This window comes from Diplotaxodon limnothrissa, linkage group LG7 (genome assembly GCF_057381915.1).
Source record: "Diplotaxodon limnothrissa isolate DT_005_m linkage group LG7, D_limnothrissa_male_GT1.1, whole genome shotgun sequence".
NCBI classification, from domain to species: Eukaryota; Metazoa; Chordata; class Actinopteri; order Cichliformes; family Cichlidae; genus Diplotaxodon; species Diplotaxodon limnothrissa.
In genome coordinates, this window is record NC_140602.1 from 41,863,081 (window position 1) to 41,889,948 (window position 26,868).

The window sequence follows — 26,868 nt, forward strand, 5'->3', positions numbered from 1 at the left end:
CCACCATCTCCTCGTTTCAGCTTCGGTTTGTCAAGCAGAGGGCGTGTGGCTCGCCGTACCTGAGAGGAGCGAGCGTCTCTTGTCACGTATTCTGCGAAAGGGGGGCAGAGGATTAAAAGCGGACCAAGGCACCTGTCTCTACTGCTCTGGGATGCCGTGCCGTGTCGTGTCAGTGTCGCATTAGAAATAATGTTTCCCCTGCGCTTGTTTTGCAACTGATGAAGAATAATTTTGAAGGCATGTTCACGTGGATGGCTATGAATATGTTTATTCCGGTGTTCTGGTGTAACGCGTGAGGTAAGTGACTTACCCAGAGGTGCGCGCTACTTTCTCCCGCTGCTCAGATTTTTCTGCAGAGCTTTGACATCTTGGGGTTGTTTACATGTTTTTGTTTAGGGTTTTTTTTATTCCCCCATCGTTTGCAAATAAGAGCTTGTATCGTGGCTCATGATCTAAAAAAAAGAAAAAGAAGCAATGTCTATAATAACCATCATGCTCCTAGCGCATTAATTTCTAGAATTGAATTGGCACTGGTGTTATATTAAAAGAAGGTGGGCTGTAGTTGAAATGAAGTGACAGCACTTAAGTGAGCTGGGAATACAAACGAGGGGTTTTTCTGGAAAGAGTTGAGGCACTCAGTGGCAATATGTGAAGCGATATGAAAGTAGATGTGCTGCTGTAATGGTGGAGACTGCTTAATGTTGGCTCCAGTGCGCGGAGATCGCTTCCAAGACAATGTGAAATTTATGGAGTAACATCGCTGTTGCTGAGAGAGTGACTTCTTGAGCCGTAGCAGAGCAGTTTCCAAGTTCAGGTGTTGCATATTATTTACCGCCGCTGTCATCTTAAAGTTTAAGCATGCAGCATGGCCGCCCTGCAGGGAAGGTTACTGTATAACCTGCTGATTTGCAACTGGAAGCAACCTTGTGTTCTAGCATTATTAACCAAAGGTGCAGCAGCCCTCCCTCCACTTTGCTGCAGACACAAATCACAGGCAAAGTGAAACAGACTATGGTGCAGTGTGTATATAATATATGCTGTATAAAACAACCAGCAGCAGCTTTGTGAGATGTATGAGTGCCCTGCCTCCCATTTAGACACTACCCCCACACACTGTGATGACAGACATAATGAATAAATAATCACACAAGCCCACATACCCCCACAGTACACTGAAAAAAACAAGTGACATGACATGGTGAAACAAGTGATATGAAATGTAATGAACTCACGAGTACCATTGTCTTATCAGGGTTATCTTGGCACAGTTACTTAGAGTTGCTAAGCTTTGACAACATTTAAAACGAGCTGTGTGGTAATTCCAGTGTATTGGTGCGACTTTATGTTATGGTTTTATATCGCAGGCTCGAAGTGCATCAGCGTTCTGTGCTCCCTGTGCAGCAGATTGGATTTTCTGTGCCCTTTGAGAGTCTTGCAAACAATTACCTGGCGCCATCATTTCTCAGTGTTAAAGTCTAACTTTCCCTTCATCCTTTATCTGCTGCTGACTGTCATTTGCATTTATTGTTTCCACTTCACAGAGGTGCTGCTACCTACTCAAATAGAAAGTTTTCATTCATATAAAAACTGTCACTGTGAAATGAGGTTTTCCGATTTGCGATTTTGAAGTATCCATTAAACTTTAAAATGTAAACACTGAAAGATGTTATTAAAATGTTATTGGCAGCAGTGTTGTGCGCGTAAAGTTTCAGCCTTGTTGTGCTTCGATGTTCCCACGAGGCTTGGATGGTAAAATTATGGTAAAATTATGGCTGTGATATTTGTGAGGTTGAATTTAACAGGTCATTGGCACGTTGGCGAAAAGTGTTAAAAGTCACGAGTATTTAGAAATATTTCAGCCTTTTTTAATATAATGTGTAGACATATTTCAGAGGCATTAAATATGAATAAACTGGAGCTGTGATGTGTTCATTACAAGTAAATTACGTTTCGGTGGAAAAAGTAGGGGAACCCAACAAACCCCCCACCCACCCAACTGCACTTTATTGTAAAACTCTTGAAAGCATTGATATGTTTTGCGAAAATGTCCTTGGCCTTCATGAGCAGCATTAACTAAGCATGTTTTTCAATGGCAGGAGGAACCGGAGGTCCCAGAGGAAACTGTGTACGGAGAAAACATGCAAACTCCACACAAAAAAAAGGCGTTGGGTTTTGAACCTTTGACCTTGAGCGACTGTGGTGCCTTATTCAGTAGCAGTCATAACACACACCCGCAGCATAGTGTATCAATACATAATTAGTGCTTTGTGCCTCTTCTGTGTTTTTTTCTTCTTCTCTGTTTACACAGATATTGTGATGAATCACAGGGGGGGTCTTGTCATGCTGGTATTGTATTGTGAATCCTCGATACAGGAAATGTGGATTGACAATAAAAGGGAATGTCAGGCATCCAAATACATTACGTCAGAATTTGGCTTAGAGACAGTTACAGTCTGAACGTCTTGGACTGCAAAGCCACAAGGAGGCCCTAAACTTATAGCTGTCACAGCCAATTTAAGATTGTATTGTCTAAGCACTGCATAACTGCTTAAAACATGTTTTCCTATTTCACTTTTACTATGCGATGTTGGCTTTAAAATTGTTTAGAAATACAAATATTTCCCTTTGTACGCCTCACGTTCTTTGCTTTCTTCATACACAGAAGTGTATGAAAAAGTAGTGCTGCCCCTGAAGGGTCTCTCTGCAGATACTGGGGGGGTGGAATAGAGGTAACTGTGCCACATCGCTCCGCTGGGCCTACAGAAATACTTAAGCGGGAGTCAGAGTTAAAACATCATGACCCAACACATTCAGGAATTGGTGGCGGCAACAGACGCACACGTAAGGTGTAAGGGCCGCATATCAAAATTCACCCATCCATTGTTACTACATGTCTGTTAGCTCTCACTCCAGCTATGACCTAATCCTGGTGGCTAGTGGGTGTGTTCTGCTTGGACTGAAGCCTCATTGGCTGTCTGCTGGATGATCCTTACTTCCGCTATTCCTTTCAAATGTGCTGCCATTTTCAGTAGCAGAAATTAGGTTTCAGTGTGTAGCGAAAACCTGTAACTGTAACAAGGACTTGAGCTGTGGCATGATATTTTCTAAGAGCTTCAACTGTGTTAACTCAGTCTTAGTCCAAGCATAAGTGATACCCATGTGATGAGCTAAATGTCACCCCGATGTAGAGTATTACTTCAAGTCCTGTAGAACACTCCCTAACAATCTTTGTCTGTGTGTGTGTCTCTCTGTGAGACATGCCAAAGGAAACTCCAGATGCCCCCCCCCCCCCCCCCCCCCCCACACACACACACACACACCCAGAGGGGGCCAAGCAAGGCCTCACAGCCAGATGATAGCTCGCCAACTGTTGGCTGTAAAGACACAATGTACTTCTCATCGTCAACTGAGTAGAGTGGGTAGCTCAGCAGCACCATGCGAGGAAAGCAAAAAACTGCTTTGGCCTTGTGTGTTTTAAATTTCACCAAGCTCGCTTATATTGACCCTCTTCTTTGTTCATGCTCTTCAGAATGTCTCATTCTCAAGTGAGAACTCGAGGCGCTTCTGCCACAGGCATCCCCGAAAGAATAAAAATTAAAAAAATCATTGCTCATAGGTTAATTTCCCTTTTTTAGTGTAATCAGAAAAGGAGAGGACCTCGATGAGGAAGTTGTGGTCTGCAGTAATGCACACCCACTTCTTTCTGTCACAAGACTGGAAGTATTCATGACTGTGTGGGCTTTGTGTCTGTTTGTATGTGCATGCTCTGCCTAAATGCAGCAGTGATGCACTCATGCAAGAAATAAAAATCTTGTGTCTATTATGACATTTTTTTTTGTTGCCACTCATGTGATGTGAGGTAGGGGAGACCGGGGATAGTTGTAACGTGGGTCAGTTGTAACACTTCCAATTTCTCCAATCAGGGCTAAGTTTCAAATGATGTGACTCATCCTGTGCATGCCCAATTCAGTTCTGCTATCACACGTGAAAAATCAGCACATTTTGTCAAACACAGACAATTTAACACGAAAAAAAGTAATTTGTATGCCAAAAAGTAAGTTTTTCTACTTTATTTCAATTTCTAATAGCATTATCTGCTTTGCAGTTAAACTCATCAAACTTAAATTATGTTATTTGTATGTCTATGGGGATATATTCTGTGTAGGTCTTTAGTGCTAATGTTTTAGCCGTTGGCTATAATGTTAGCTAGTTCATGGCTATAGGAGTCTGGGTCAGTTGTAACAGCAACAGTCTGGGTTAGTTGTAACAATAATGCAGATGTTACAACTTACCACACTATTACTTTAACTTATATTAAACAAGTTGGGGCAACGACATCAGCAGAGAGAGGTTCACTGGTCGCTTTTGTATATGCAGTTAATGCCATTGGCAACACAATTCCTCCACTGTTTGTGTTCCCACACATACATTATGCAGACCTCTGTGTCAGAGATGGACCAGTAGGAAATACTGGTAGTGGAAATAAGTCAGGATGGGTGCAAGAAACAGATTCCCTCATCTTTCTGAAGCACTTTGCAAACCACACCAAGGTAAGCCATGATAAAAAGTAATGGAATTGCGATGCTGGTGAACAACTACATTTTTTCAGCTTCATTGTTATGTTCAAAATTGGTGCAAGAGTTGTAGGTTATAATGCCCACTGAGCCAATGAGGCCAAACTCAAGGAAGACCAACCAAAATGAATGAAATATTCAGTTGCAGAAATTTCCATAATTTGTCTTTTTTGGGGGGTTGGAATATGTTCAAAAGCTAGATTTCTGCATTCTGTCACACACACACATAGCTACACAAATGGCTCTAAGTGCATTCATGTGTTGAATAAACAAAGATTACATGTTAATGTTTTGTTAGTACCCTTATTTCATTGTGTTACATTTTACCCCAGGATATGTTACAACTAACCCAGACTATGGGGTTAATTGTAACATTTCACTCTTCGTGTTTGAGACCATACCATGCAATGGGTAATTGTGCTGCAGAGAAAATAGCTGCACTATTTAATAGCAGAGACATGTAAATACTTTGCATTACATTTTGAATCCACTACCTTAAAAGAGCTCCAATTTACAGACAGAAATGTCAAAAATGTTACAACTATCCCCGGTCTCCCCTACTCATGCTTTTTATTTTAATAGTGGTGTGATAGCGTAGGCTTGCATCGAGCAACCCGGGAAGTACTGCTGTACCTCGAGCACTCAGGCACAGTTGTAGCTGGGGCTTATTTGTGAAAAAAAAAATGACGGGATAGCAGTTTGTCAGAACAGGAACAGGTGGCTGTCAACGTGACTACAGACAGTGAATCACGGTTAAACAGTTGCCCCCAGAGGCTACACCCCCCTTAATCTGCAAGGACTCACAGAAAGACATTATCCGGCTCACGCGCCGTGGTAAAACTCCCCACCTTCTTGGTTTTCCAAAAAGCCCCCAGAAGCCGGTTCATCACATGAGTGTTACCTCACTCTTTAGCAGGTTGTGGGCTACAAAAGCTGTAACCGGTGTTATATTTGGGCTTCTCGCGGAAGGAAATATGACGCGCGAGGACAGAGCGGGGCTATCCACGCGGCCAAGCAGAGAGCGCTGCCGAGGCGAGTCGTGGGTCGTTCCGAAGGTGCGTATGTCTTGTTTTGCAGTAAATCTGGCAGGCTGCCATTTATGTGATTATGGCTGCATATGGATTTGCAGGACTTTTTGGGCATATTTGCTGTTTAACGCGGAGTACAGCACGTGCGTAATGCGCACAGTTCCTCTTTTTTTTTTAACCTCCTTCTGCTGCAAAGTTGCCATTGTTAACAGACTTGGTTTTCATAAAGCTTCCAAAAACAGTATTTAAAATAAAATTAGAAATGGTGTCTTTTTCTGGTTTTGGATAATAGTTCTCCATTAGTTTGATACATGCAGTACCTACACATGTAAACAAAAACCGGTCCAGCCGATTAACAGCTCCCTCTAATCGTCGTCTTTTTTTCAGTTGGCGTGTGCGTGATAAAGTTATTTTATTGTATCTCTAAATCCGTTTGAGTGAGGGCACCAGCTGTTGTTATTTTAGTGAATATTGTACTTTGAGCAGATGCAACAGACTATGAATGCAACAGGCGCTCACCATTTGAAGGCAGTGTTAAACATTTTGTATAGTGGAGACGGAAGGATCATGTTGTGTTTGATTTTTTCCTTTTTGTGGTTATATTTTATGAAAGGTTTTGCGTTTGGTCAATAACCAGCTATGTATAGAAGCTTAGTCATGAGGCTTTTACACAGAATATTAGCACATTTGCATGTGTGCTTGTCAGTTGATTCTCTCTGTGTCAGCCCTGTGATTGACTGGCCACCTGTCCAGGGTGTAGCCCAACTCTACTTCCAAGACAGCTTGGCTCTGCTGACCCTGAGTTCAAAATGCAGCTGAGAAAATATATGAATGAATGGGTTTGGTCAACTGAATCATCTACTGACAAGATGTTTTTAATCATACTTTCAGATTAGTCATAACATCTCTATAATATACTAAGTATTTCATATATAAATAACATGCAATATAATACAGAAAAAACAAAACAAAAATAAAACCACAGCATTACTTTATCCCATAAACAAACATCCATTATAAATTCAAAAATAAACCTGATACTTTTCCTCCTCTCTCATGCTGTACACAGTGAGTGGCTAAGCCTGACTCTTCTAGTAAATCACAGCAGTATTTTATTAAAGCACTAATGTAATCTGGATGTTAATGTAGTAAAATAGAGTATCCCGGCATTATATCCTGCACATTGTGCCAAAGCGACTCAAATCTTGAAAGCGGCTTTTGGCTTATTTCCGATTATCTGTGCACATGATTTAAAATATATTGGAAAATGTATAATTACGTTTTGTAAAAATACAAAACAATGGATATTAAAACCAGTATTAATGATCTAGAATTGCTTTGGGTTAACTTTTCATGATACTCTGTGTGTGTTGGTGCAGTGTTGGGCTTTGAAATTGTCCTCACAATAAAAAAAAAAGATTCTGGTACTATTCAGCTCTATGTGCATAGCTGTCTGTGCACAACTGTCAGTGCTTATCAGTTATGTCCACACTCATGCACACTCAAGAGAAGGTACGGTATGTTATAAAAAGCAAACCAGGAAGACTCAGCATGACTAATTTCAGTCTCACAATCATGTAAAACTTTTCTTTTGGCTTCTCTACTAATATACATTCTGAACTTTTGCACTCTCATAACAGGTTCACAAATAATGCTGTTAAATTCTCTTTCCTACTTGCTGTTGTTGTCATCGTCTGTTCCCACTTGTTGTTGCTTTTGTAATGAGATCGGTGAAATATAGACCTGGACTTGAAACTGTGTTCTCGCTGAGGAGGTGCCATTTATTGCGGTGTGTGTTTGGGGAACACACACCTACCCAGTGGCAGCTACTTCTTTTAGGAAGTTAAACGGTTTTATTGCCCTCATTGCAAATAATAAACGTATAACTTTTATGACATGTGAGGGGCTGCCTTTGTACTTTGCAAAATGCGTGGAACTGAAATACCTATCCAGTGTTCACACTTGCTGGGCTTCATGCACATCGGTCCAAATGATATTTGAGTTCAAATGAGATATATTAATTGATCCCTAAATAGCTAATTCACATCTTTACATCCTGTTCCTTACAGTCATCGTTGGCACTGGCAAGCAGGTGCTGTTGTCGGGGTCGTTGACATGCGTTCCACCTGAGCTCGGCATCGCCTGTCTCGGTGGTGTGGTGGCAGGATGCCAGTGCAGGCGGCCCAGTGGACAGAGTTCCTGTCCTGTCCCATCTGCTACAATGAGTTTGACAGCAGCGGCCACCAGCCCATCAGTCTGGGATGCTCCCACACGGTGTGTAAGACCTGCCTACACAAACTGCACCGCAAGGCCTGTCCCTTTGATCAGACGCCGATCAGCACCGACATCGACCTGCTGCCTGTCAACTGCGCCCTGCTGCAGCTGGTTGGCGCTCAGGTGAGGCAAAAAAGAGAGAACTCCTGTTTATGTGAGCGATTGTGACACTGTCACAGTGAGAAAAGCCTGAAGCTTTATGTGTTTATATATCTTCTGTGTTCATCCCTGGTATGATATCAGGTCCCAGATGTTCAACCCGTGAGTCTGAGCAGTGCAGCAGAGGTTAAACACTATGAGGTCTGCAGGATGTGTGTAGAAGAGCTGGCTCTCTACCTAAAGCCCATCAGTGGCTCAAAAGGTACTGTATGTGTGCTTTGTGTGGTACATTTGGGCAGTTGTGAAAAAGAATTAAGCTCCTTATATTCAGTGCGTGGGGACTGCAGTTGGGCTGCCTGTGTAACTTGGCATTGATGATTCTCACACTTCTCATGATGCTGGAAGCTTGTGTGCTTTTATAAGGCTGAAGGAACATTCATCTCTCTCCGGACTATATAAAAAGAAGATTTTATTACTGAAAAAGACTGGTTCTTTGTTCATAGACTTCCGGTTTATGGGATTGGGGCAGTGTTCATCATTTTGCTCATAGGTGATCATATCTGGTTAAGAAGGAAAAGCAAGGGTTTGGTTGGAGGTTATTACATGCATAAGAACACTGACTGCTCAGCTGTTGTTTTTGTGTAGGAGGATAAAGTTCTTCTTAATTTGTTTTTCTTCAGCTATTATTTAATTGAGACTAAATATCTGATGACTAAAGTGAATGCTTTCATTGTTATTTGGTTTTAGAAACAGTGGGTTTAACTCCGGAGCTGTCGCTTAATACAGGTGTGGCAAACCTGAGCCCGAGTGTGCTCAGTAGGCCCATGCAGAGGAAGCTGGTGACCTTGGTGAACTGCCAGCTGGTGGAGGAGGAGGGTCGCGTGCGGGCGGTTCGGGCAGGCCGGTCTCTGGGGGAAAGGACAGTCACCGAGCTCATCCTTCAGCACCAGAACCCCCAGCAGCTCTCTGCAAACCTCTGGGCTGCAGTGAGGGCACGGGGCTGCCAGTTTCTGGGACCCGGTAAGTGTGCATGACAGAAACATATTAGCTATATCACATAGTGCCTCTATACTCATGCCTGTGTGGCAAAGCACTTTCTAATCACAGCTAAATTCCAACCATTTGCATAATGTATATGCATCATCACTGGAGTGCTGTAAGGTATGCTAAAGATGTAAACATGTAAAACATGTTGTCTTAAAAACTATCACTTATTAAACATTTGACACTCTGAAGTTTTAAATGTGGAAGCAGTGCAGTTAAAGAGTTTTCCTTAACATTAACGATTCATGCTGTTAGACTAGATTTGTGTCACCCTGTCATCTTTTATCAAGTCAGTGGACTCATTGTGTCCAGAACTGTTTAAATTGCTTCATCAAACCGCCTGCTGGTGCTGGAACCTGGTGTCCTGTGATGATTACTCATAGGGCAGATTCTGACTGGGAAAGATTTTCTCGTCATGATAACACAATGAGTTCATTTAAATCTGAGGACACCTCCAAAACCCTTTGTTTACTAGATATAGACTTGCCTTTGTTTAGTCTTTATGTAACCAGTGTTGAATATTCGAATATGTATAGCATGTGCATGCTGCCCATGTCACTGAGTGTGTTTGTGCTAAAAAGTTCTCTCTTTTCTCCCCACTTCCTCTTCATATACTGCTACTTTCATTCTGACTTCCCCCTTCATTACCACCTTTTTCCTATCCTGTCAATCTCTCAATCCTTGTACAACCCTCCAACTCGTCCTCCATCAGCTATGCAAGAAGATGCACTGAAGCTTGTCTTACTGGCTCTGGAGGACGGTTCAGCTCTGTCCAGGAAGGTGCTGGTTTTGTTTGTAGTCCAAAAGCTTGAAGCTCGATTCCCCCAGGCCTCCAAAACCAGCATAGGCCACGTCGTGCAGCTGCTCTACAGGGCTTCCTGCTTCAAGGTACAGGCAGTAGATGTATGCACACTTACAGGAATGTGTAAACATGCTGCAATGACAGGTTCTACATTTCAGTGAACTGAACAAGCAAACCACAGATCATTGAATTTGTTCTATGTCAAACGTTACAAAACCATCACCGTTTGGTGCTGTCCTAAGAACCCAAGCCACGATAAATGGCCTCATTAATGGAGGGGACCTAAATAGATTGTCGGGTACGACTACAGGTTTCTTTTCTGATGAGGCGGTGCTTCAGATTAATATCCCCTTTTTGGCATTGGTTTTGTAGGTACTTTCCAGAACTTACATTCTCGTCAGTACAATGTTTTCCAAAAAAAAAAAAAGTAAAATAACGATTCGTTTAAAATTAGTCATAGTGTCTGAGAAAGCTTTGCAAAACTCCCTTTCAGCTGTGGATGGATATGAAAATGAGCACAATCCAGTGGATTACAGTGTGAATCCTCTCCACTTAAATACTGGTACTAATAATTCATAAAAGGCCACTTCTTTATTAAGAAGATGGGCTTCTTTAAATATATTTTCGTGTGTGTGCGCATCTGTGTGCGCGCGTGTGTATTTTTATGCCTGTTATCTGATGACAGACATCGCTGGCAGGGCAGAAATGCCAGCTATCTGCTTGTGATGCAACGGCAGTTTATATTTGCACCTGTTGCCCCGCCTCGCAGGACAGACAGAGACATCACAGAGATACACAGAAAGATAAACGATGCAAAGATAGATAAAGGAGTAAAGACAAAACCTGATCGTGAAATTTGATTGTGTTTTTATATTTGTAAACAGCTGACAGTTGGTGTCTTATGATGATTACTCATAGGGCAGATTCTGAGAAGGGGAGAGTCCCTTTGTGTGATCTGAATTTGAGTGTTTGAGTCTGAAGACACCACATGTTGACAAAGTGACGGCTCTGTTTGATTTACGAGACTAATTGCAAACACGACACTCAGCATTTGAGGTTTCACAGATAGAAATGTATTGTAATTTAAGGACAAGGAGAGTTAACAGGAATTTAAAACAGGCACACATTTTTCCAAAGAAGCCATGCAGGTGTGCATTATAACAACATGATTTCATTGCTGGTACAAAATTACCATAGTAGCCTTAATCATTCAATTTTCTGACCCCACAAAACGTCAATGGTGTTGATAACCTAAAATTGTGCCTCAGTTTTAAGTGCACTATTTATAATATACACAAGAGTACATGAAGCTTTATTTTGAAATCGTGTTAAAGTTTGATTTTTCTTTTTTTTTTGTCTGTCTAATCGTATTGGAGACAAAGGTCATTTGTGTCCTTGTCTCTTCTTCTCACTCCCCTGTCTCTCATCCCCTCTCTCGCTCATCCATCTTCATCATCAGGTGACAAAGCGTGATGAGGACTCCTCCCTGATGCAGCTCAAGGAGGAGTTTCGCACATATGAGGCCCTGAGGAGGGAACATGACGCGCAGATCGTCCACATCGCAATGGAAGCGGGCCTGCGAATCTCACCTGAGCAGTGGTCCTCTCTGTTGTATGGAGACCTGGTCCACAAGTCACATATGCAGTCCATCATTGACAAGGTACCATTAGGCTTCGTGTCCTCACCTCTGGTGACCGTGTGCAAGGTTGTGACAGCTTGAATTTGCTTTTTAAAATTTCAAGCAGTGTTTATAACTAGAGATGGCACGATACCACTTTTTTATGTCCGATACCGATACTGATATCATAAATTTGGATATCTGCCGATACCGATATGAATCCGATATAGTGTTTTTTAATCAATAAAACTGTTTTTTTAATATCTTGCTGCATTTTGTATAAGTTCATACTCAAGTTAAAAAAAACAAACAAACACTAAAGCTAATCTGTTATACCTGTATGCAAAAAATACACTGCACCCAAAATATTTCATAGTTCAGCAACACTGATCAATCTGATAAACTTAAACCTACTCCATCCTTCCTATTCTGGTATTTTAAATATTAAGCAACCTAACTAATAGTGTTCTAAAACTCCCAGCAAAAAAATAAAAAATAAAAAAAAATAGGGAACCACGCTCCACCTCATGATGCTTAATTGACGTAATCAACTTTAATTTGATGCAGTTTGAAAAAATGCTCAGAAATAAATTATTTTTCAAAAATAATTAAATAGATTCAACATCTTCAACAGAACTGCAGACTGCACAGATGGTACCTTCCCAAAGGAAAAAGTACTATAGCTTACTAGGGTATATTAGACTTAATAGTTGCTATATACAGTAATGGGCTTCTATACATTTTACATCAAATTAAAACTTTGGGTGTCAGATAATTATTGATTAAAAGCTAGACATTTTAAATGAGAATAAGAAAGAAAAGTATGTCTTTCTGCTCCCCTTTTCCCTGTTAATGCCCTATCGGCCCCCCTGGCTAAACTTTGCTAGATCCGCCCCTGCACAGTTACCAGCCATCAGGTACATAGAAAAAGATCCTCGAGTAGAATGTAATATTAAATAAATTCTAACAACAGCTTAACAAGCTTAAACATGCTGCTGCTGTTCAGCTGCTGGTTTCCTCTTTCTGGGCAAAGGTGGCTCCATATATCAGTTGTTAAGCTTAACGCGGGAATGCTTTACAAACATTCAGAGATGAACTTACACATTTGCTTTACTTCTCTCTGGGATAACTTCCTCGGAGATGAAATGCCGGATTGGTAGCGAGGCTACAAATACACACAGCCGCTCTATCACGTGATGCATACTGCTGCTACGTGCCACGGTTATGAGCCGAGTTATGCCATGTTGCAAGTTTTGTGAGGTGCTTTTTTGATATTTAATGGATCGATTACATTTTTTATTTCTCTCCGATATCCGATCCAGTAATTTATGTCAGTGTCGGACCGATACGTAATATCGGATCGGTCCATCTCTATTTATAACAAGCGTCTGGAGAGCGGAAGCAGAGGAATAATGCAATCATCTGTTTATTAATTCTTTGAAAAACGACCATCATCTTCTTTCATCTGCTCTAGTTGCAGTCTCCAGAGTCGTTTGCAAAGAGTGTTCAGGAGCTGACGATCGTCTTGCAGAGGACAGGAGATCCTGCCAACCTCACAAGCCTTAGACCACACCTAGAACTGCTAGCCAACATAGACCACAACCCAGGTACATCCCTTCATTTAACACCATGGATCTCAAGCTTTTTCTGGTTTTCTTCACATGCCCCACACTCCACAGTTTGTATCATTTATTAACAAGAAAATAAGACCCAAGTCAGATTTTTGTGAAATAAACGGTGGGACAATAGCATCAGGTTTGTTTGTTCATTTGCTTCCCTAGCATCCTCCTCTGTCACATCAACCCATTGCTTATCCTCGTTCAAAATCTCTGTCTAATATCTCCACTCCCCCCATTTGCACATGTCCAAACCATCTCAGCTTTGCCTCTCTAACTCTGTTTATATTGCCCACCTTATTCAATTTTTTTATTTTCTTTTATATATATTTTTTTATTAGTTCACTCCATATTTCTACCCCTGGATATCCCCAGTGACTCCACCTACAGTAGCTTCAACAGGCCACTGGTGTGGACTGCCACATAGAGAACAGTATTCATCCATCCATCAATCCATCCAATTTCTTGCACTTATCCTTATGAGGGTCGCAGGAGGGCTGAAGCCTATTCCAGCTGCTGTAGGGTGGGAGGCAGGGTAACAGTATCCATATGGTTCTAATTATTAGGGTTTCAGAAGGATTGTTGAGTGAAAAAAGTGCTGCTTACATGCCAAAAGGCAAATTGCGAGTGCAAGACAGAGGGAAAGTTATGATTCATCATGTGTGCTAAACATTTACTAATCAAAACATAATGACTAAGTGTTTGATGTCTATTTGTCTTTTACATACACCCTCAGCACTCAGAAATGTATTCTGCACTGTGCCTCTCAAATCATTAGACAATATATTATACATGCTGCATTACTGCAAGTGGCTATATTTTCTTTGGTGTCATGTGGGATATTATCCCTCTGCAGTGCTGCTGCTGTGCTACAGCCAGCAAAAAACTGGAAGCTTGTGCTTTTCAAACAAAATAGTCATGTGACCTTCAGCTGTACAATGTATTTTGTGTTAATTATCAAATCTTGACATCTTAATGCACGAAGCCAAGATCTGAATGCTGTAAATATTACTGTGACATTTCATTATGATAGTATTTAGCTTTAGCATTCCTGCTTTCATATCTTCTTTAGTTATTAGACTGTGTAGGAACGTCCAAAAAGATAGAAATAACTCTCCAGATGGGGAGAGTATTAATTTGACTTAATGGTAACAGGGTCTCAGTTGTTTATTCTATATTTTCAGTGGGCTACACTACAAATTTCTTGGTTGAATTCTACTTGGGCTTTCTGTAATTTAGTTCTGTGAATAGCTCACACTTACATGTTTCGGATCATCAGACAAATTTAACAATTAGCCAAAGATAACCTAAGTAATCACAAAGGGCATTTTTAAATGATGATTTCATTTATCAGTGGAAAAAAGCTATCCAAACCTACCTGTGTGAAAAGTAATTCACCCTGCCCTGCCCTGTCGACATCTGTCATTCTGGAAAGCATCACAAATAATGTCCAAGGCTTTGGAACTTCAGTGAACCACAGCCAGAGTCATTATCCACAAACGGAGAAAACCCAGAAGACTAGTGGACCTTCTCAGGATTGGCTGGCCTACCAAAATTACAGTTCCACTTTTGGGTGGAACTGTTTTAATCCCACTATTGGGTTTAGGAAGCACATTGAGAAATATGGGTTAGGGCTAGTAATTCCACCCTTTACACAGAACAGTAGATTAAATTTTGTGGATTTCTAGTACCGTAATAAAAACCTCTGCTTAACAAACTGTATGTTGTCGTTCTCTGTGCAGATGCTTCCGCACCATCATGGGAGGAGCTCGAAAGTGTGATGCTGGCTGTAAAGCTGGTGGTTCATGGTCTAGTGGAATTCATACAGAACTTCAGCAAGAAGAGCCATGAAACTCCACAGGTACCCTGAGGCTAACAATTATAGTCGCAAAACAGATAACCAGGTATAAGGTGGGATGTGCTGCAAGTTTGTAAAAGACCATTAACATAATATATGTTTTAAAGAGCTGGTAGAGCTGTTAACAGCTAACAGATTTAGTTGAGAGGACTGAACCTCGTCTTTAAAAGTATAGCCAAGCGAATAGAGACTGAAATTGCCGTGTGAGTCTCATGCGCCTGGAAAAGCACTGAAATTGTTGTTGTAGGGAGATATGTTCATTATAGTAGGTTTACCTATGAGATAAACGTAGTAGTTTAATAGTTGGGTCTGTGCATTTTGCAGCCTCAGGCAAACAGCAAGTATAAGACCAGCATGTGCCGAGATCTTCGTCAGCAGGGAGGCTGTCCCCGAGGAACCAGCTGCACATTTGCGCACACACAGGATGAGTTGGAGAAGTGAGTGTGCAACTACATAACTTCCATTTTCTATGATTAAAAAAAATAGCATCTAATACATGTCCATTATACTGAATGCTCCTGTTGTGCATCCTTTACTCGATAGATTTAGATTGAGGAACAAGAAGAGCAGCAGTGTGGGCCGTGGGTTCCCTTTAGCGCAGGGGGGAATGAATAAAACTTTCACCATGGAGGGCAGCATTCACTCTGATGTGTCTGGAGGAGTAGGACAGGGGCTCAAAGGCAATGGAGACAGCACAGCCACCATGGCGGAGGGAGTACCCAGCCTAAATCACCCTCAGCTGATCTCCAGAGGGCTCGATGTGATGGAGGAATCTAAGCGAGCTGTGCCAAATGGAACTAGTGGGCCCAATGTGTCTGGCTCCAACAAAACCACATCTGGGTCAGCAGAACAGTAAGAGTTGTTTCCACCTGTTTGCTGATGTTTACATCTTCTGTTGTTGGTATTTAACCCTGTGATCAATGTTAATTTTGCTTTAAGCGTAGCACTGCTGTTTATATGTCTAAGAGAATAACTACAGGTGAAAACTCTAGCACCATATGAATTTCCAACTCAGTCCTAATCTTGTACTAACTCTTTTTCTGTGTGTTGTCATTCGGTTCATTAGGAAGCCTCTCTCTCCTCCCAGGACTCCAGTCAGCCACTCATCAGTGATGTCTCCCTTGACCACAGTCGGACGGTCTGATGGTGGTGCTCCTATACCCAAACATGGTCAGTTTATTCTGCGTCCATCGCATCCTTCTCAGGCGTCCGAGGTATACTACCAGGAGCCTCACTCCACATATGACACTGCCCACTATCAGCCAGCCTGTGAGTTTGTTTTTACACGAAGTTGGATGTGCAGAAATACTTCACTGTTGTGCGATAGGCGGAAAGTGCTCATAGCTTCTGTTTTTCTTCTTTCCCTCCTACTCTCCAGCAGGTTCCTATTACCCATCAAGTCTTCATCCCCCTCACAAACCTTGTATGGCTCGGTTCCTGCGATCCTCCAACGTCCCAGAATCCTCTCTGCCACCTTCCATTGGTCCTCCATCTTCTTACCCAAATGAACCTCAAACTCCACACCCACCTTCTTCGTCTTCCTCGGGGTACCCATCACACCCGCCTAGAGATCGAATGGGACCTCACACGTTCCATGCCCACCCAGGGCACCCAATGGGCCCTGCTCATGGAGTTTACGCTCCCCTCTATGACAGCAGGAGAGTATGGAGGCCTCAGGTGAGCAATCTCGACTATCATACTACCATAAAGTGTGGTAATTCTGCGACTTTATTTGTAATGTTGATGATTACATTTGCAGCTGTACCACAGAGAGGACGCCAGGAGTAACTCGCTGCCTCCAGAGGTGCTGCATTCCTCTGTCTACCAACCTCCACTCAGGGAGAGGTTCAACTCTCTAGACAGCAACTACTGTTCTGGAGCTGAACATCGTGCAGGGCTACACAGGGTAGGGGAAACAACCATAGACTGTATATAAAAGACATACTTTTTGTGTTTGCATCGAAGCTTTGTTTAATCTATGAGTCTGTAGAGCGCAGTTGTCACCATGTAAACGTGAACGTTTCACCCACATTTGCGTCTAAAAATAGACCTGCAATAGAAACGTCTCTCGGAGCAGGCATGTGAATAAAAAGTATGACAACAGCCCACACGGCCCCCACTTTTTAAACAGAAAGACTGATAATGCAGCAGCAGCAGCAGCAAAGACGATGATGTCATAATTTATACACACTCAGAGCAAAGAGGCAGAGCTGTTACCGGCACAGTGAGCTCACAGTGAGTGAAAAGAAAATGTTTTTCTAGCATCCAAAACAGCAACACTGCTACTGTAATCACCATTAAAATCTTTGCTGGGAAAAAGCTCAGATATTATGGAGGGGACTGTAGCTGTCAGAGAGGGGGTAAATAAATGATAGAACAAAGCTGTAAATACATTTCATCTCTTCAGTTAAGTGGGCATATGTAGCGTGGGGGTGTACAGGAATTGGCACACTTTTAGAGCCAGCCCCAAGTGGTCTATTGAAGAACTGCAGCTTTTGGCCCTTTATCTTCCAACATATCTTCACCATTGCCGAGGGCAACACTCACTACTAATTGGCTGGAAAAATAAACTTTGCTCTTATCAGTAACATCTCGCTTAGACATTTAATTCAGTGGTGATATTGTAATTTCCCCCATGGCTCATTTGAAGAGCAGAAGTCTTTAAAATAAAATAAAAATATATATATTTGAATTATTGATCAGTGGGCATACAGAGAGAGATAAGTGACTGAGTTATGCTGTAATTAAAAAATAGTGGTCCCTACTGAGGAAAATAATGCTAACATCCCAATATATCACATTTCCTTATCAATTTTTAATTGGTGGTGGTCTGTGTTACACTGAACAGATTTATTGCTTCTTTACAGCAACATCTCCTCTCCTTCTCTTACTCTTTTTACACCCACATATCGCCTCACCTCTACCTTCCCCTTCAGTCACAGAGCTGCAGCATGGAGCTTCAACCTCCTTTATAGTCCTCCCACTTCTCACCCGAATATGTCTCTGCCTCTCCCACTCACTTGTCTCCTTCTCATATCGTCGTATAGCATTACCAGCTATACTGCTGCAGTGCTAAAGCGCACTTCACCGACAGAGCTACATTACCTGTCGTACATAACAAGACTCGTTTTGTAGGGTGTATTTGTGGAGATAAAAGTGAAAATGAGGAGATGCAGTGTAAAAAAAATCTGCAAAGAGCAAACAAACATGATCCCATCTGGCATTATTATGCGTTACTAAAAGCCAAGAAAAGAAAATGAATCCACTAAGTGCAATGCAACTCAGTATCCCCCCCACTTGCATGTACACGTGATGAGGAAAACTAATAGAAAAAATAACCACCGTGAACATTTCTCTGACACATAAAGGACATTACATTATCTTGCATAGTTATTTACAGTTTCCACCCTGGCTGCTACCAGTTTCAGACCTAGGCCACACAAGTGCAGAAGACTGCAAAGGCTGTATCAATACTACCATTTTGGGTTCAGATATATTATTATTCATATTATTCTTATATATGCTGTAATATCTCTGTTGATGTTTCCTCCCCTGCCCATCGCTTCCCTCTTCAGGACTACGGACGTGTTGCTCTAGGCTATGAGGATCTGTTCAGAAGGAAGCAGGAACAGTGGGCTCATCATCACCATCATCACAGTGCCAACAGACCCTCCCAGTCTTCTCCCATCTTCACCATCGATTTTGGGACAGAGGTATCAAAGCAAATAAAAGAGATGCCCATTTCTCCTTATTTACACACACACACACACACACACACACACACACACACACACACACACACACAACACTTTTAAGGGGATTTATTGCCATGACAAGTAAAACTGCCCTTCTTTTTATTAAATATTTATTAACGTGCTCACTGCAGGCGGATGAAGCTACGAAGGGGTGAATTGGTTATGTGTTTTAACGGTTTTAAATTATGTTGTTTTTTAATTCCTATCCCAAAAGCTTATGCTTCAGCTGTGTCCAATGCTATTTAAGTGGGAGATAGTTGCCTAGCAACTGTGGAGGAAGATACCATAGCAATGCACAATTATGGCGTGTGTGGGTGTGTGTGTGTGTGTGTGTTTGTGCGGGAGAAAGTGAGAGAGAAAAAGAGAAGGCAAGACTTCACCAAGCAGTGACTCAGGCTTTCAGCGGAGTAAAGCTTTGTTTAACAGTTTGGCAGATGTCTGTTTGTGAAAACATCCACGATTAAATCGACCACTTATTAGGTGCACAACTTTTTTAATTGTTTGCTTAACACGTTCAGTAAAATTTGAAAGACTCTGCATAACAAGAATAAGCAAATAAGACCAAGGAGACTGGCTGTCGGCGCAGTGATTTTTGCAAAGTGTCAGCACTGGCAGCAAGTGCAGAAATTCAACTTAGTGAGTACATGTGGCTGCTATATTTTAAGGACGTTACTTTGCTTTTTGCATGGTCTTGGAGGAATTGAATCCCATCTAAACCCACACACAGGCTGCCAATCTGTCACAGGGATGACCAACACGCTCTCATCTCAGGGTGTCAAATACTGCCTTTCTGTCAGATTGCTGAGATATGAACAAAGTGTCCTTTGACTCACCGGCTGCAGCAATATTGTATGCTGGGAGATAACTGTTCTGTTTTAAAGAGTGACAAAGTCCATATAGGGAAGCAAAAAAGGGTGGGTGTGGTTTCCAGTTACCAATTCTTAAGCTTGGGAACAGTGGTTTCTGTTCTTTGTGTTTAACACTTTGTTTTGATCTACACTTTAATTTTGCTCTTGGTTGTCAAGTTCAGGATCATTTGCAAATTATGCTAAAGGATACTTAATGCCTTTAAGGTGGTCCTTTAAAGGTGTCCATACGTGGTGAGTTAAGACCAGCTTCTTGTTGCTGTAACCAGGTGTCACACAGCACAGGTGCCAAAGGAAACCAGGCAAGGTGACAGTATTTAATGAACTGGGAAAGAGAATGGGCACCTTAAAAATATGTTAGCTTTTCTGCATGATTTATCAAATGCAAAATATGAAATGTTGAACCAGCATGCCATTCACACAGCTGAATATTTCATGGCATATTCCTGGCCGAAGATCAGCGGAGGAAAAAAAAGGTGTAGCTATTCTCCTCAGGTGCCTGAAAAATTGAAAAATAAATCTTAAATTAAATAAATAAATAAATGTCCTTGACCTTTAGGCAAGTAAATCTAGAGCAATGAACAGCAAGCACAAGTCATTTTTTTGCTGTTTTTCTATCTCTCTCTTTCAGCATGTGGAAAATAGTGGAGGTCAGTGTGTGGGATGCAGGTTCAGAGGTGATGAAGGCTTGGCTCACTACTCCCCTTGGTCCTGTGGTACCATCGGGCCCTGCCTCAGCTCATTTGAGCCTGAAACGCTTGCGCACACCTCATCTCACGCCTGCTCTGAGCACTCGGTAAGGCTCTTCATATATACAAAAGGATCAATTGTTTATTGCAAAACACAGAATTTTTGGCTGTGTACAAATGTGTGCGATCGCTTTAAAATGTGCACGTGTTTTCCCCATGCAGGAGTTGGACAGTAACGAAAGTAGAGGTGGTGGCGTCGGAGATAGCGGCGTCGGGAAGCGATGGCTGCATTCGCTGGATAACTACCGTCGCTTGAAAGACGAAGACCCGATCATTCCCTTTAGTGAGGGGCCCATTATCTCGAAGTGGGGGGCCATTTCCAGGGCGTCCCGCACAGGCTACCACACCACTGACCCTGTCCAAGCAACAGCCTGCCAAGGGAGCGCCAGTACCACTCCCATCAACTTCAAAGGTGAGCAGGGATAAAAAACGAAAGAAGATATCGTACGAAAAACTCAAAAGGGACCGAAAGAGAAGAGAAAAGATAAGAAATGTTTAAAAGTAGATCAGTACCTTCTTTGAAAAGAGTTAAAGCACAATCTGATGTTTTTTCTTATATTGCTTTATTTGGTGTGATTCAGTTGTTTTTACAAATGTTTTACTTTACAACTCTTCATTCATTCATAGATTACAATGCTCACTTGGATCACAGTGACTACAGGTGGAGCTCCAGAGGATCAGACTCTTCCAGCCACTCCAGTTTCCTGGAGAGGTACAGCATTTACATTCAGACTCTGTCCTTCTAGTTTTTTTTCATTGCTGTCATGTGAAAAGGAGGTTTTCACAGGGCTACGCACACCATTACTGCCTCCATAGGAATTAAGAGGGTAAGTAGCAGCCAGATGCTGCTAATCAAATGCACACGATTAACTTATCATCACCAAGAGAGACCACTGAGATAAATGCAGAAGTTTCGGGAGCATACCCAGCGGTGGGCATCCCATCACATTTACCCCCATCACATTGTGCAACAGTCAGAGCTAGAAATCAGACACTAGAAGCCTCAGTTAGGATTTTAAAGTTCAGGACGGAACAATTAGAAGAAGACCGAGCAAGTATGGTTTGTTTGGAAGGGCTACCAGGAGAAAGCCTCTTCTTTCAAAAAGTGACATATCAGCACGGCTTAGGCTTGCAAAGTTTCATCTATACAAACCTGTCCTTGGAACAGATGAGACCAAAGTAGAGATGTTTGGCCATAATGCACTGTTCCATCTTTGAAGAAAATCAAGCACAGCATATCAGCACAGACATCTCACACTAACTCTAAAGCACGGTGGTGGAGGGTCGATGAATTAGGCTCATTTTACGAGCCCAAGGATCTGAGCATCTTGAGTTAACAATAAACTCCTGTGGATACCAACATATTGTAAAGTGAAATGTGAGGTCATATGCTGGACCACTTAAACTCAGACCTAATTGTGTCATGCAGCATTACAGTGATATCAATCACAGCAGCAACTCTTCAACACATTGGCTATGAAGGAATCAAGGTGTCACAATAGTCCAGTCAAAGTCCAGACCTAAACCTGACTGAAATGCTCTCTGATGCTGGGCCATAGAGAGCTGTGCAAAAACAAATGTGTGCTAACCTCTATGAATTGCAGCAAATTCCTCTCGAACGATGTGAGAGACTGATAAAGTCATATAGAAGACTATTACTTCAAGTTATAGCTCCTAAAGGCCTGTGGAAACGTTATTTTTTCACATGATTGTACATGACCACACAGTAATCTTTGTTTAAAAAAACTGATCTGTGCCGGTCTGTGCTTGCTTTAGTGAGCAGCTCTGTGCTTCAGAGCTACATGCCAGACGAACTTCAATAGGGAGCGGAGAGAAAATTGTGTCTGATCTGAAAGCTCACCGGACCGCCTTTAGCCAGGATCAGGACCGAGCCGAGAGCGAGTCAGACCCAGATCGAGACATTGAGCTCGAACTCTGTGCTCTAGACATGGAGGATTCGGACCAGCAGGAAATAAAGTCTCAGGTCAGTATGATTTTGTATATGCTGACGCTATATGTAGTTTCATGTTCTGAAGATTGATGTTGAATTTGCCCAACTCTGAACTGGGAACAGTCTCAGTAAAAAAACAAGTTGAGAAAAAAAAAGGTTTAATTATCGACCAGACCTCTTTATCCTTTGTCTTGTGTTACAATTTTGCCTCACAGGAGTCGTTAGACCTGGTCACCCCACAGTCTCAGGATGCTTCCCTTCTCCTTTCACCTCCGTGCTCCTCTACCCTCATCTCATCTCCTGCAGCAGAGCACCCACAAACAGAGTCAGAAAAGATGGATGCTCACCTGTTGAAAAAAATGGCCTTCAGGTGAATTACCATGGTAATCACTGTTCACAGGATTGCCCCGAGTCTTGAGTCATTTTTGACTTAAGTGACGCACAATCTCTCGCTGTCTTCCTGTCTCACATCTTTGCTCTCTCCTGTTTTGCAGGAAGTCTCTGTCTCCAGGAGGGTTAGTCTCAGGAGGTCTGGGCATTGCGAAGCTCCAGGTTGGACCCCCTCGACTGGGTGACACTTCTACCCGGGCTTGTCCCGAAACATCTGGGCCAGAGATGCTGCTCAATGGAAGCTAAGAGGACACAAAGTCAATCACTGACCTACAAAGAGCTACACCTGAGTTCCACATCCTGGTTGAATGGAAAACCTTTTAATTCCAGCCTTCATATATGTTGATCACATGCCTAACTGAAACTTGACAGATAATGGTCAACAGCCTGTGCTGTGCCACGCTGCAAGGTCAAGAGTTATACACATTTTACTAATTTTCCAACTTTGCTGTTTATGGCTAGGAAGGTAAATAGCCAGTTTTCCCATATAGTAGATGCTGAACTTGTCTGTGTTTGCCGTGCCAAATCTGGTCATATTTACAAGGAGGGTTGGAGAGCTCTTAAACCATCCGATCGGTCACATAGGATTGAATTCATTTGTTTGGTTTTTTTTGGGGGGGTTTTCTTGTCGTTCTGCATAAGCTGTCAGATAAAGTTTATGGGTGACAATATGATAAGTGAATGTTCTTCAGTTTTACCAAGTTTACTGAGATCCTTTCTCCCAGTATAGCATTTAGGTACACAGGAAATTAAACAGAAGTCATTTGCAGCAGCAGACCCTCCAATTACTTACGCCTGTCCCAAACATTGAATGCTTTGACATTAATTCGCTGTGTGTAATTTGCGTTTAGCTTGTGCCTTGGAAAACATGCATTTCCAAAAGTTTCAAAGCAGGTGCTGGTTTATGGTCAAGGCCCACATAGCTTTTTAAAGGGTAAACAGTGGGATTATTTATCCCTTTTTTTAGGCGGACAAAATTTTTTCCATGTCTTATTAGGCTATAACAAATGCCTTCTCTGAGCAGCCTTATGTTTCATATTGACATTTCATTTTACGTCTCTGAAAAGATTAAGACATAGATGTTACTTATACTGAGACCAAAAATAGAAAGGGCACGGCACCCTTCTGAGAAAATAAAAAAAAGAGCAGCAGAGGTCTTTAAAAAGTGCTGATAGTGAATCAAGCCTCTGTCTTTTGAGTCATATGATCTTTTAAACGTTGGGCTCTGGATTCCAGTCCTGTCATGGGATCAGAGGCACAAACATACAGACCTAAATTTTCAAAAGATCACTGATCACCTAAGGTCAGTTTTCTACTTTTTTTTTTTTTTAAATGAATGATACAATACTTTTAACATAAATGTATTTTATTTAGGAACAGACTTTGTAGTTCAAGCAGCAGCTAGAGAAAATGTAATGAATTTCTCTACAAGTCAGTTTTATCTCTTTGTGCCTGTAGTGGCACTAATCAGCTACTCTTATTAAGTTAAAGAGTTTCACGCCGTCATGTGACTGCCATTCACACAAACATGCAATACGGTGGCCTTTCTCTCCTTAGCGTGGTCTAAAACGAAGCATGTGCTCTACAGTCCCCCCGCTCACACACAAGCTCTGTTTGTTTACCATTTCAAAGGTGTTAACAAACACAAATGTGATCTTAAAACGGAACTGCATTTTAAAAAGTCCACCGTCTATTATTTCCGGTCCCATCATTTTTTGTTTGTTTGTGTATGTGTGTGTGTTGTGTAAACAATATTTACCAGCTGTGCGTGATGTTTAAAGGTCAAGCCTACCCAAGAGAGGGACGCCACTTCGTGCATCTGTTCATCTATAAACCTTTGTTTTACTTTTTGAAAAGTTTTGGTTAGTTTCATTTAACTAACTTCTGTGAAGTTGTTTGTTTGGGTATTTCTGTATAGGTTTTTTGCCACTCTTTTGTTGTTAGTTGTGTGTTACATTGTGGTAGACTTGCTTTCTAATGTTTGTCTGTGTTACATTGCCGTGTGCTACTTCACCGTGGCTTTGTTTCAATATGGGTGATTTCCATACAGCCCTGCTGTGCCTCACTCCTTTTATAAATATGAGGCTTCTTGTCATGAGTGAATTTTTCTTAGTGACTTTAATAAATACAAAACATGAACCCATATATATATATATATATATATACATACATACATACATACATACATACATACATACATACATACATATATGGGATATAAAGTTATGAGGTTTGTTTACATCCAATTCTAAATCTTGAGGTCGAAAGCTAACTGATTTTCAAGTCTTTCAAGCTCCCTTAATTTCCTCTTATCCCCGCTACTGTACCTATTTAAAAAACAAACTCAGAAACATAAGCATTAACATCTTTTCTCTCATTATTTTATAAAAGTAAAAGGAGAGAGAAAGAGAGAGAAGGGAATTGGATAAATTGGTCTGAGCATTTCATTATAACTTGATGTGATACTCTTTAGAATTTTAAAAAAAAAATTATTTCTTTATTTTTTGTTTTGTGTGACCGTGAAAGCCAAGGGCAGGCACAGGGATTTAGCTGCTTCCAGACGGTTATTAAATCAGCTCAGCTACCTATACTATCACTCTGCATCTGTTTACAGCTTCACCTTTGAAGTACAACATAATAATGTCAAGTGCCATGTTGGGTACAGTACAATCAGTCTCTGAAATCCGCGCCCCGTCCCACAGCTTTTAATTTTCCTTCCCCTGTAAACTGTGCGAGGAGGGAGAGGCTCTGTCAAGTCGAGGAGTGAGATACTTCTCTTGTAGTTGTGCTTTGTTCCATTAGAGGGGGCTAGCGGACCCATGTGTGTTTTGAATTGCTCAGGGAAGTCTTAATTTGCTCAGCTACTTTGGCTTTTTCTATATCCATCACTTTGAATATTATGTGGAAGTATTTGCCTGAATTTCACTTTGCTGATAACTGACCCTTTCACCCCAACCATGCGTGGGTTAAAGTGTTAGCACTGATTATGTTATTTGCCAGTGTTTTCTTTGCCTCTCGGTATTAAGTATTGGCTTTGCTATTTGTGTTCACATGAGAAAGGGCTGGGCACTACTGTATGTAAAAACAGTATTGTGAGTATTGAAGTAATGTCAAAGTGATACTCCCTGTTTCCTATAAAGTGTCTGGAGCACTGCTGTAGTGGCTAACTGCACTGCACTGCACTGATTCTCCCATCGCACCCAGCGAGTGCCCCTTCCCACTTCCCTTCAACCCACCTCCTAAACCTTGGCCCTCCCTGCATCCTGCGTCATGCATGCGATCTAATCCCTCTTGTGATGGCGGAGGAGTAATGACAATTCTGTAGTTGTGATACAACACACCCAGCGCTGTAAGAGTTCTGCACATGCCCACTGTGTGGCCACGTCAAGTGCTGAAGTTTGCTTGCAGCATTTTAATTGCTTGCTCATGAAAATCAATTATTGTTTAATAGAGATTATATTATTATTGTTATAACCACATTTGGTTGTTGTGGTATTTTTTTTTCTTGGTATATTCGAAGTCTGCTTCTTTTGGATATGAAAGTTTGCTAAAAATGTTTTTTATTAGAAAAAAAGTGTCGCATTATTCTATATTATATGGGGGGAAAGCCTGTTTGTTGATTGTGAAACATATGAACTGATGTTTTCTGACTATTCATGTCTGTATTAGACATTTTATTTGCAAATCTATTGTTCGATTGAAATGTAAACTATTAAGAGATGGTACACATCCGTCATTGTATACAGTCTGACACCATCATTAGATGGACTTTTAGTATAGACGCTCATTTATACAACCTGTGATAATCAGATATAGTTAAATGTTTAAGTCATTGGGGCAGTTGTGTAATGTTTCAGAATGAGGAAACTACAATCCTTAAGAGACGGTATATCCAAAAGGTCCCCAAGATGAATAATACTGTTATGTATTCCATTTATTTCCTTGGAAATATCACGTTGTGAAAGGTTTCCCTTTTACTAATTGTGCAGTAATGCAGGGCTGGAGTAAAGTCTAACCTATGGTGGTGATGATTTATGTGCTCTTAATAATGTATGAAACTGTTTGAGTTTTGTTTTACTGACTGATTCTTCTGGTGCATTTTCTGGCTTGTTCAAATGTATTACAATGACTTGCAGACAGCTTGGCCCAGCGGCATACTGCTTCGGGGTTGCACTGAGACGTTAAGTTATGAAAAAGAAGATTTTAGCACATGAAATTGCATGCTATAATAAACCAACAATAGT

General features: G+C 41.5%; 1 protein-coding gene across 6 annotated transcripts; it reads left to right on the forward strand.

Moving 5' to 3' along the window:
* On the forward strand, nt 1-26,868 carry rc3h2 (ring finger and CCCH-type domains 2). Of its 6 annotated transcripts, none has more exons than XM_085359709.1 (20): nt 1-297; nt 7,672-7,999; nt 8,120-8,237; nt 8,723-8,995; nt 9,732-9,907; nt 11,281-11,481; nt 12,914-13,046; nt 14,798-14,916; nt 15,238-15,350; nt 15,457-15,765; nt 15,980-16,182; nt 16,292-16,590; nt 16,673-16,819; nt 18,489-18,626; nt 20,166-20,330; nt 20,446-20,695; nt 20,911-20,995; nt 22,060-22,267; nt 22,450-22,604; nt 22,729-26,868. In XM_085359709.1, exons 2-20 carry the CDS (start codon nt 7,769-7,771, stop codon nt 22,868-22,870), a joined length of 3,465 nt encoding a protein of 1,154 aa, XP_085215835.1. In that variant the 5' UTR covers nt 1-297; nt 7,672-7,768; the 3' UTR covers nt 22,871-26,868. The 6 variants fall into 6 exon arrangements, with proteins under 6 accessions (XP_085215835.1, XP_085215838.1, XP_085215834.1 ...); XM_085359712.1 differs by lacking the exon at nt 1-297 and adding an exon at nt 5,332-5,629 and having other exon boundaries at nt 15,457-15,753; XM_085359708.1 differs by lacking the exon at nt 1-297 and adding an exon at nt 5,333-5,629.

Coding starts and splice junctions, on each gene's coding strand:
- rc3h2 (XM_085359709.1), top strand. CDS start 7,769: ATGCCAGTGCAGGCGGCCCAGTGGACAGAGTTCCTGTCCTGTCCCATC. Junction 8,996..9,731: donor CTGCCAGTTTCTGGGACCCG/GTAAGTGTGCAT, acceptor GTCCTCCATCAG/CTATGCAAGAAGATGCACTG. Junction 18,627..20,165: donor CCATCGATTTTGGGACAGAG/GTATCAAAGCAA, acceptor TCTCTCTTTCAG/CATGTGGAAAATAGTGGAGG.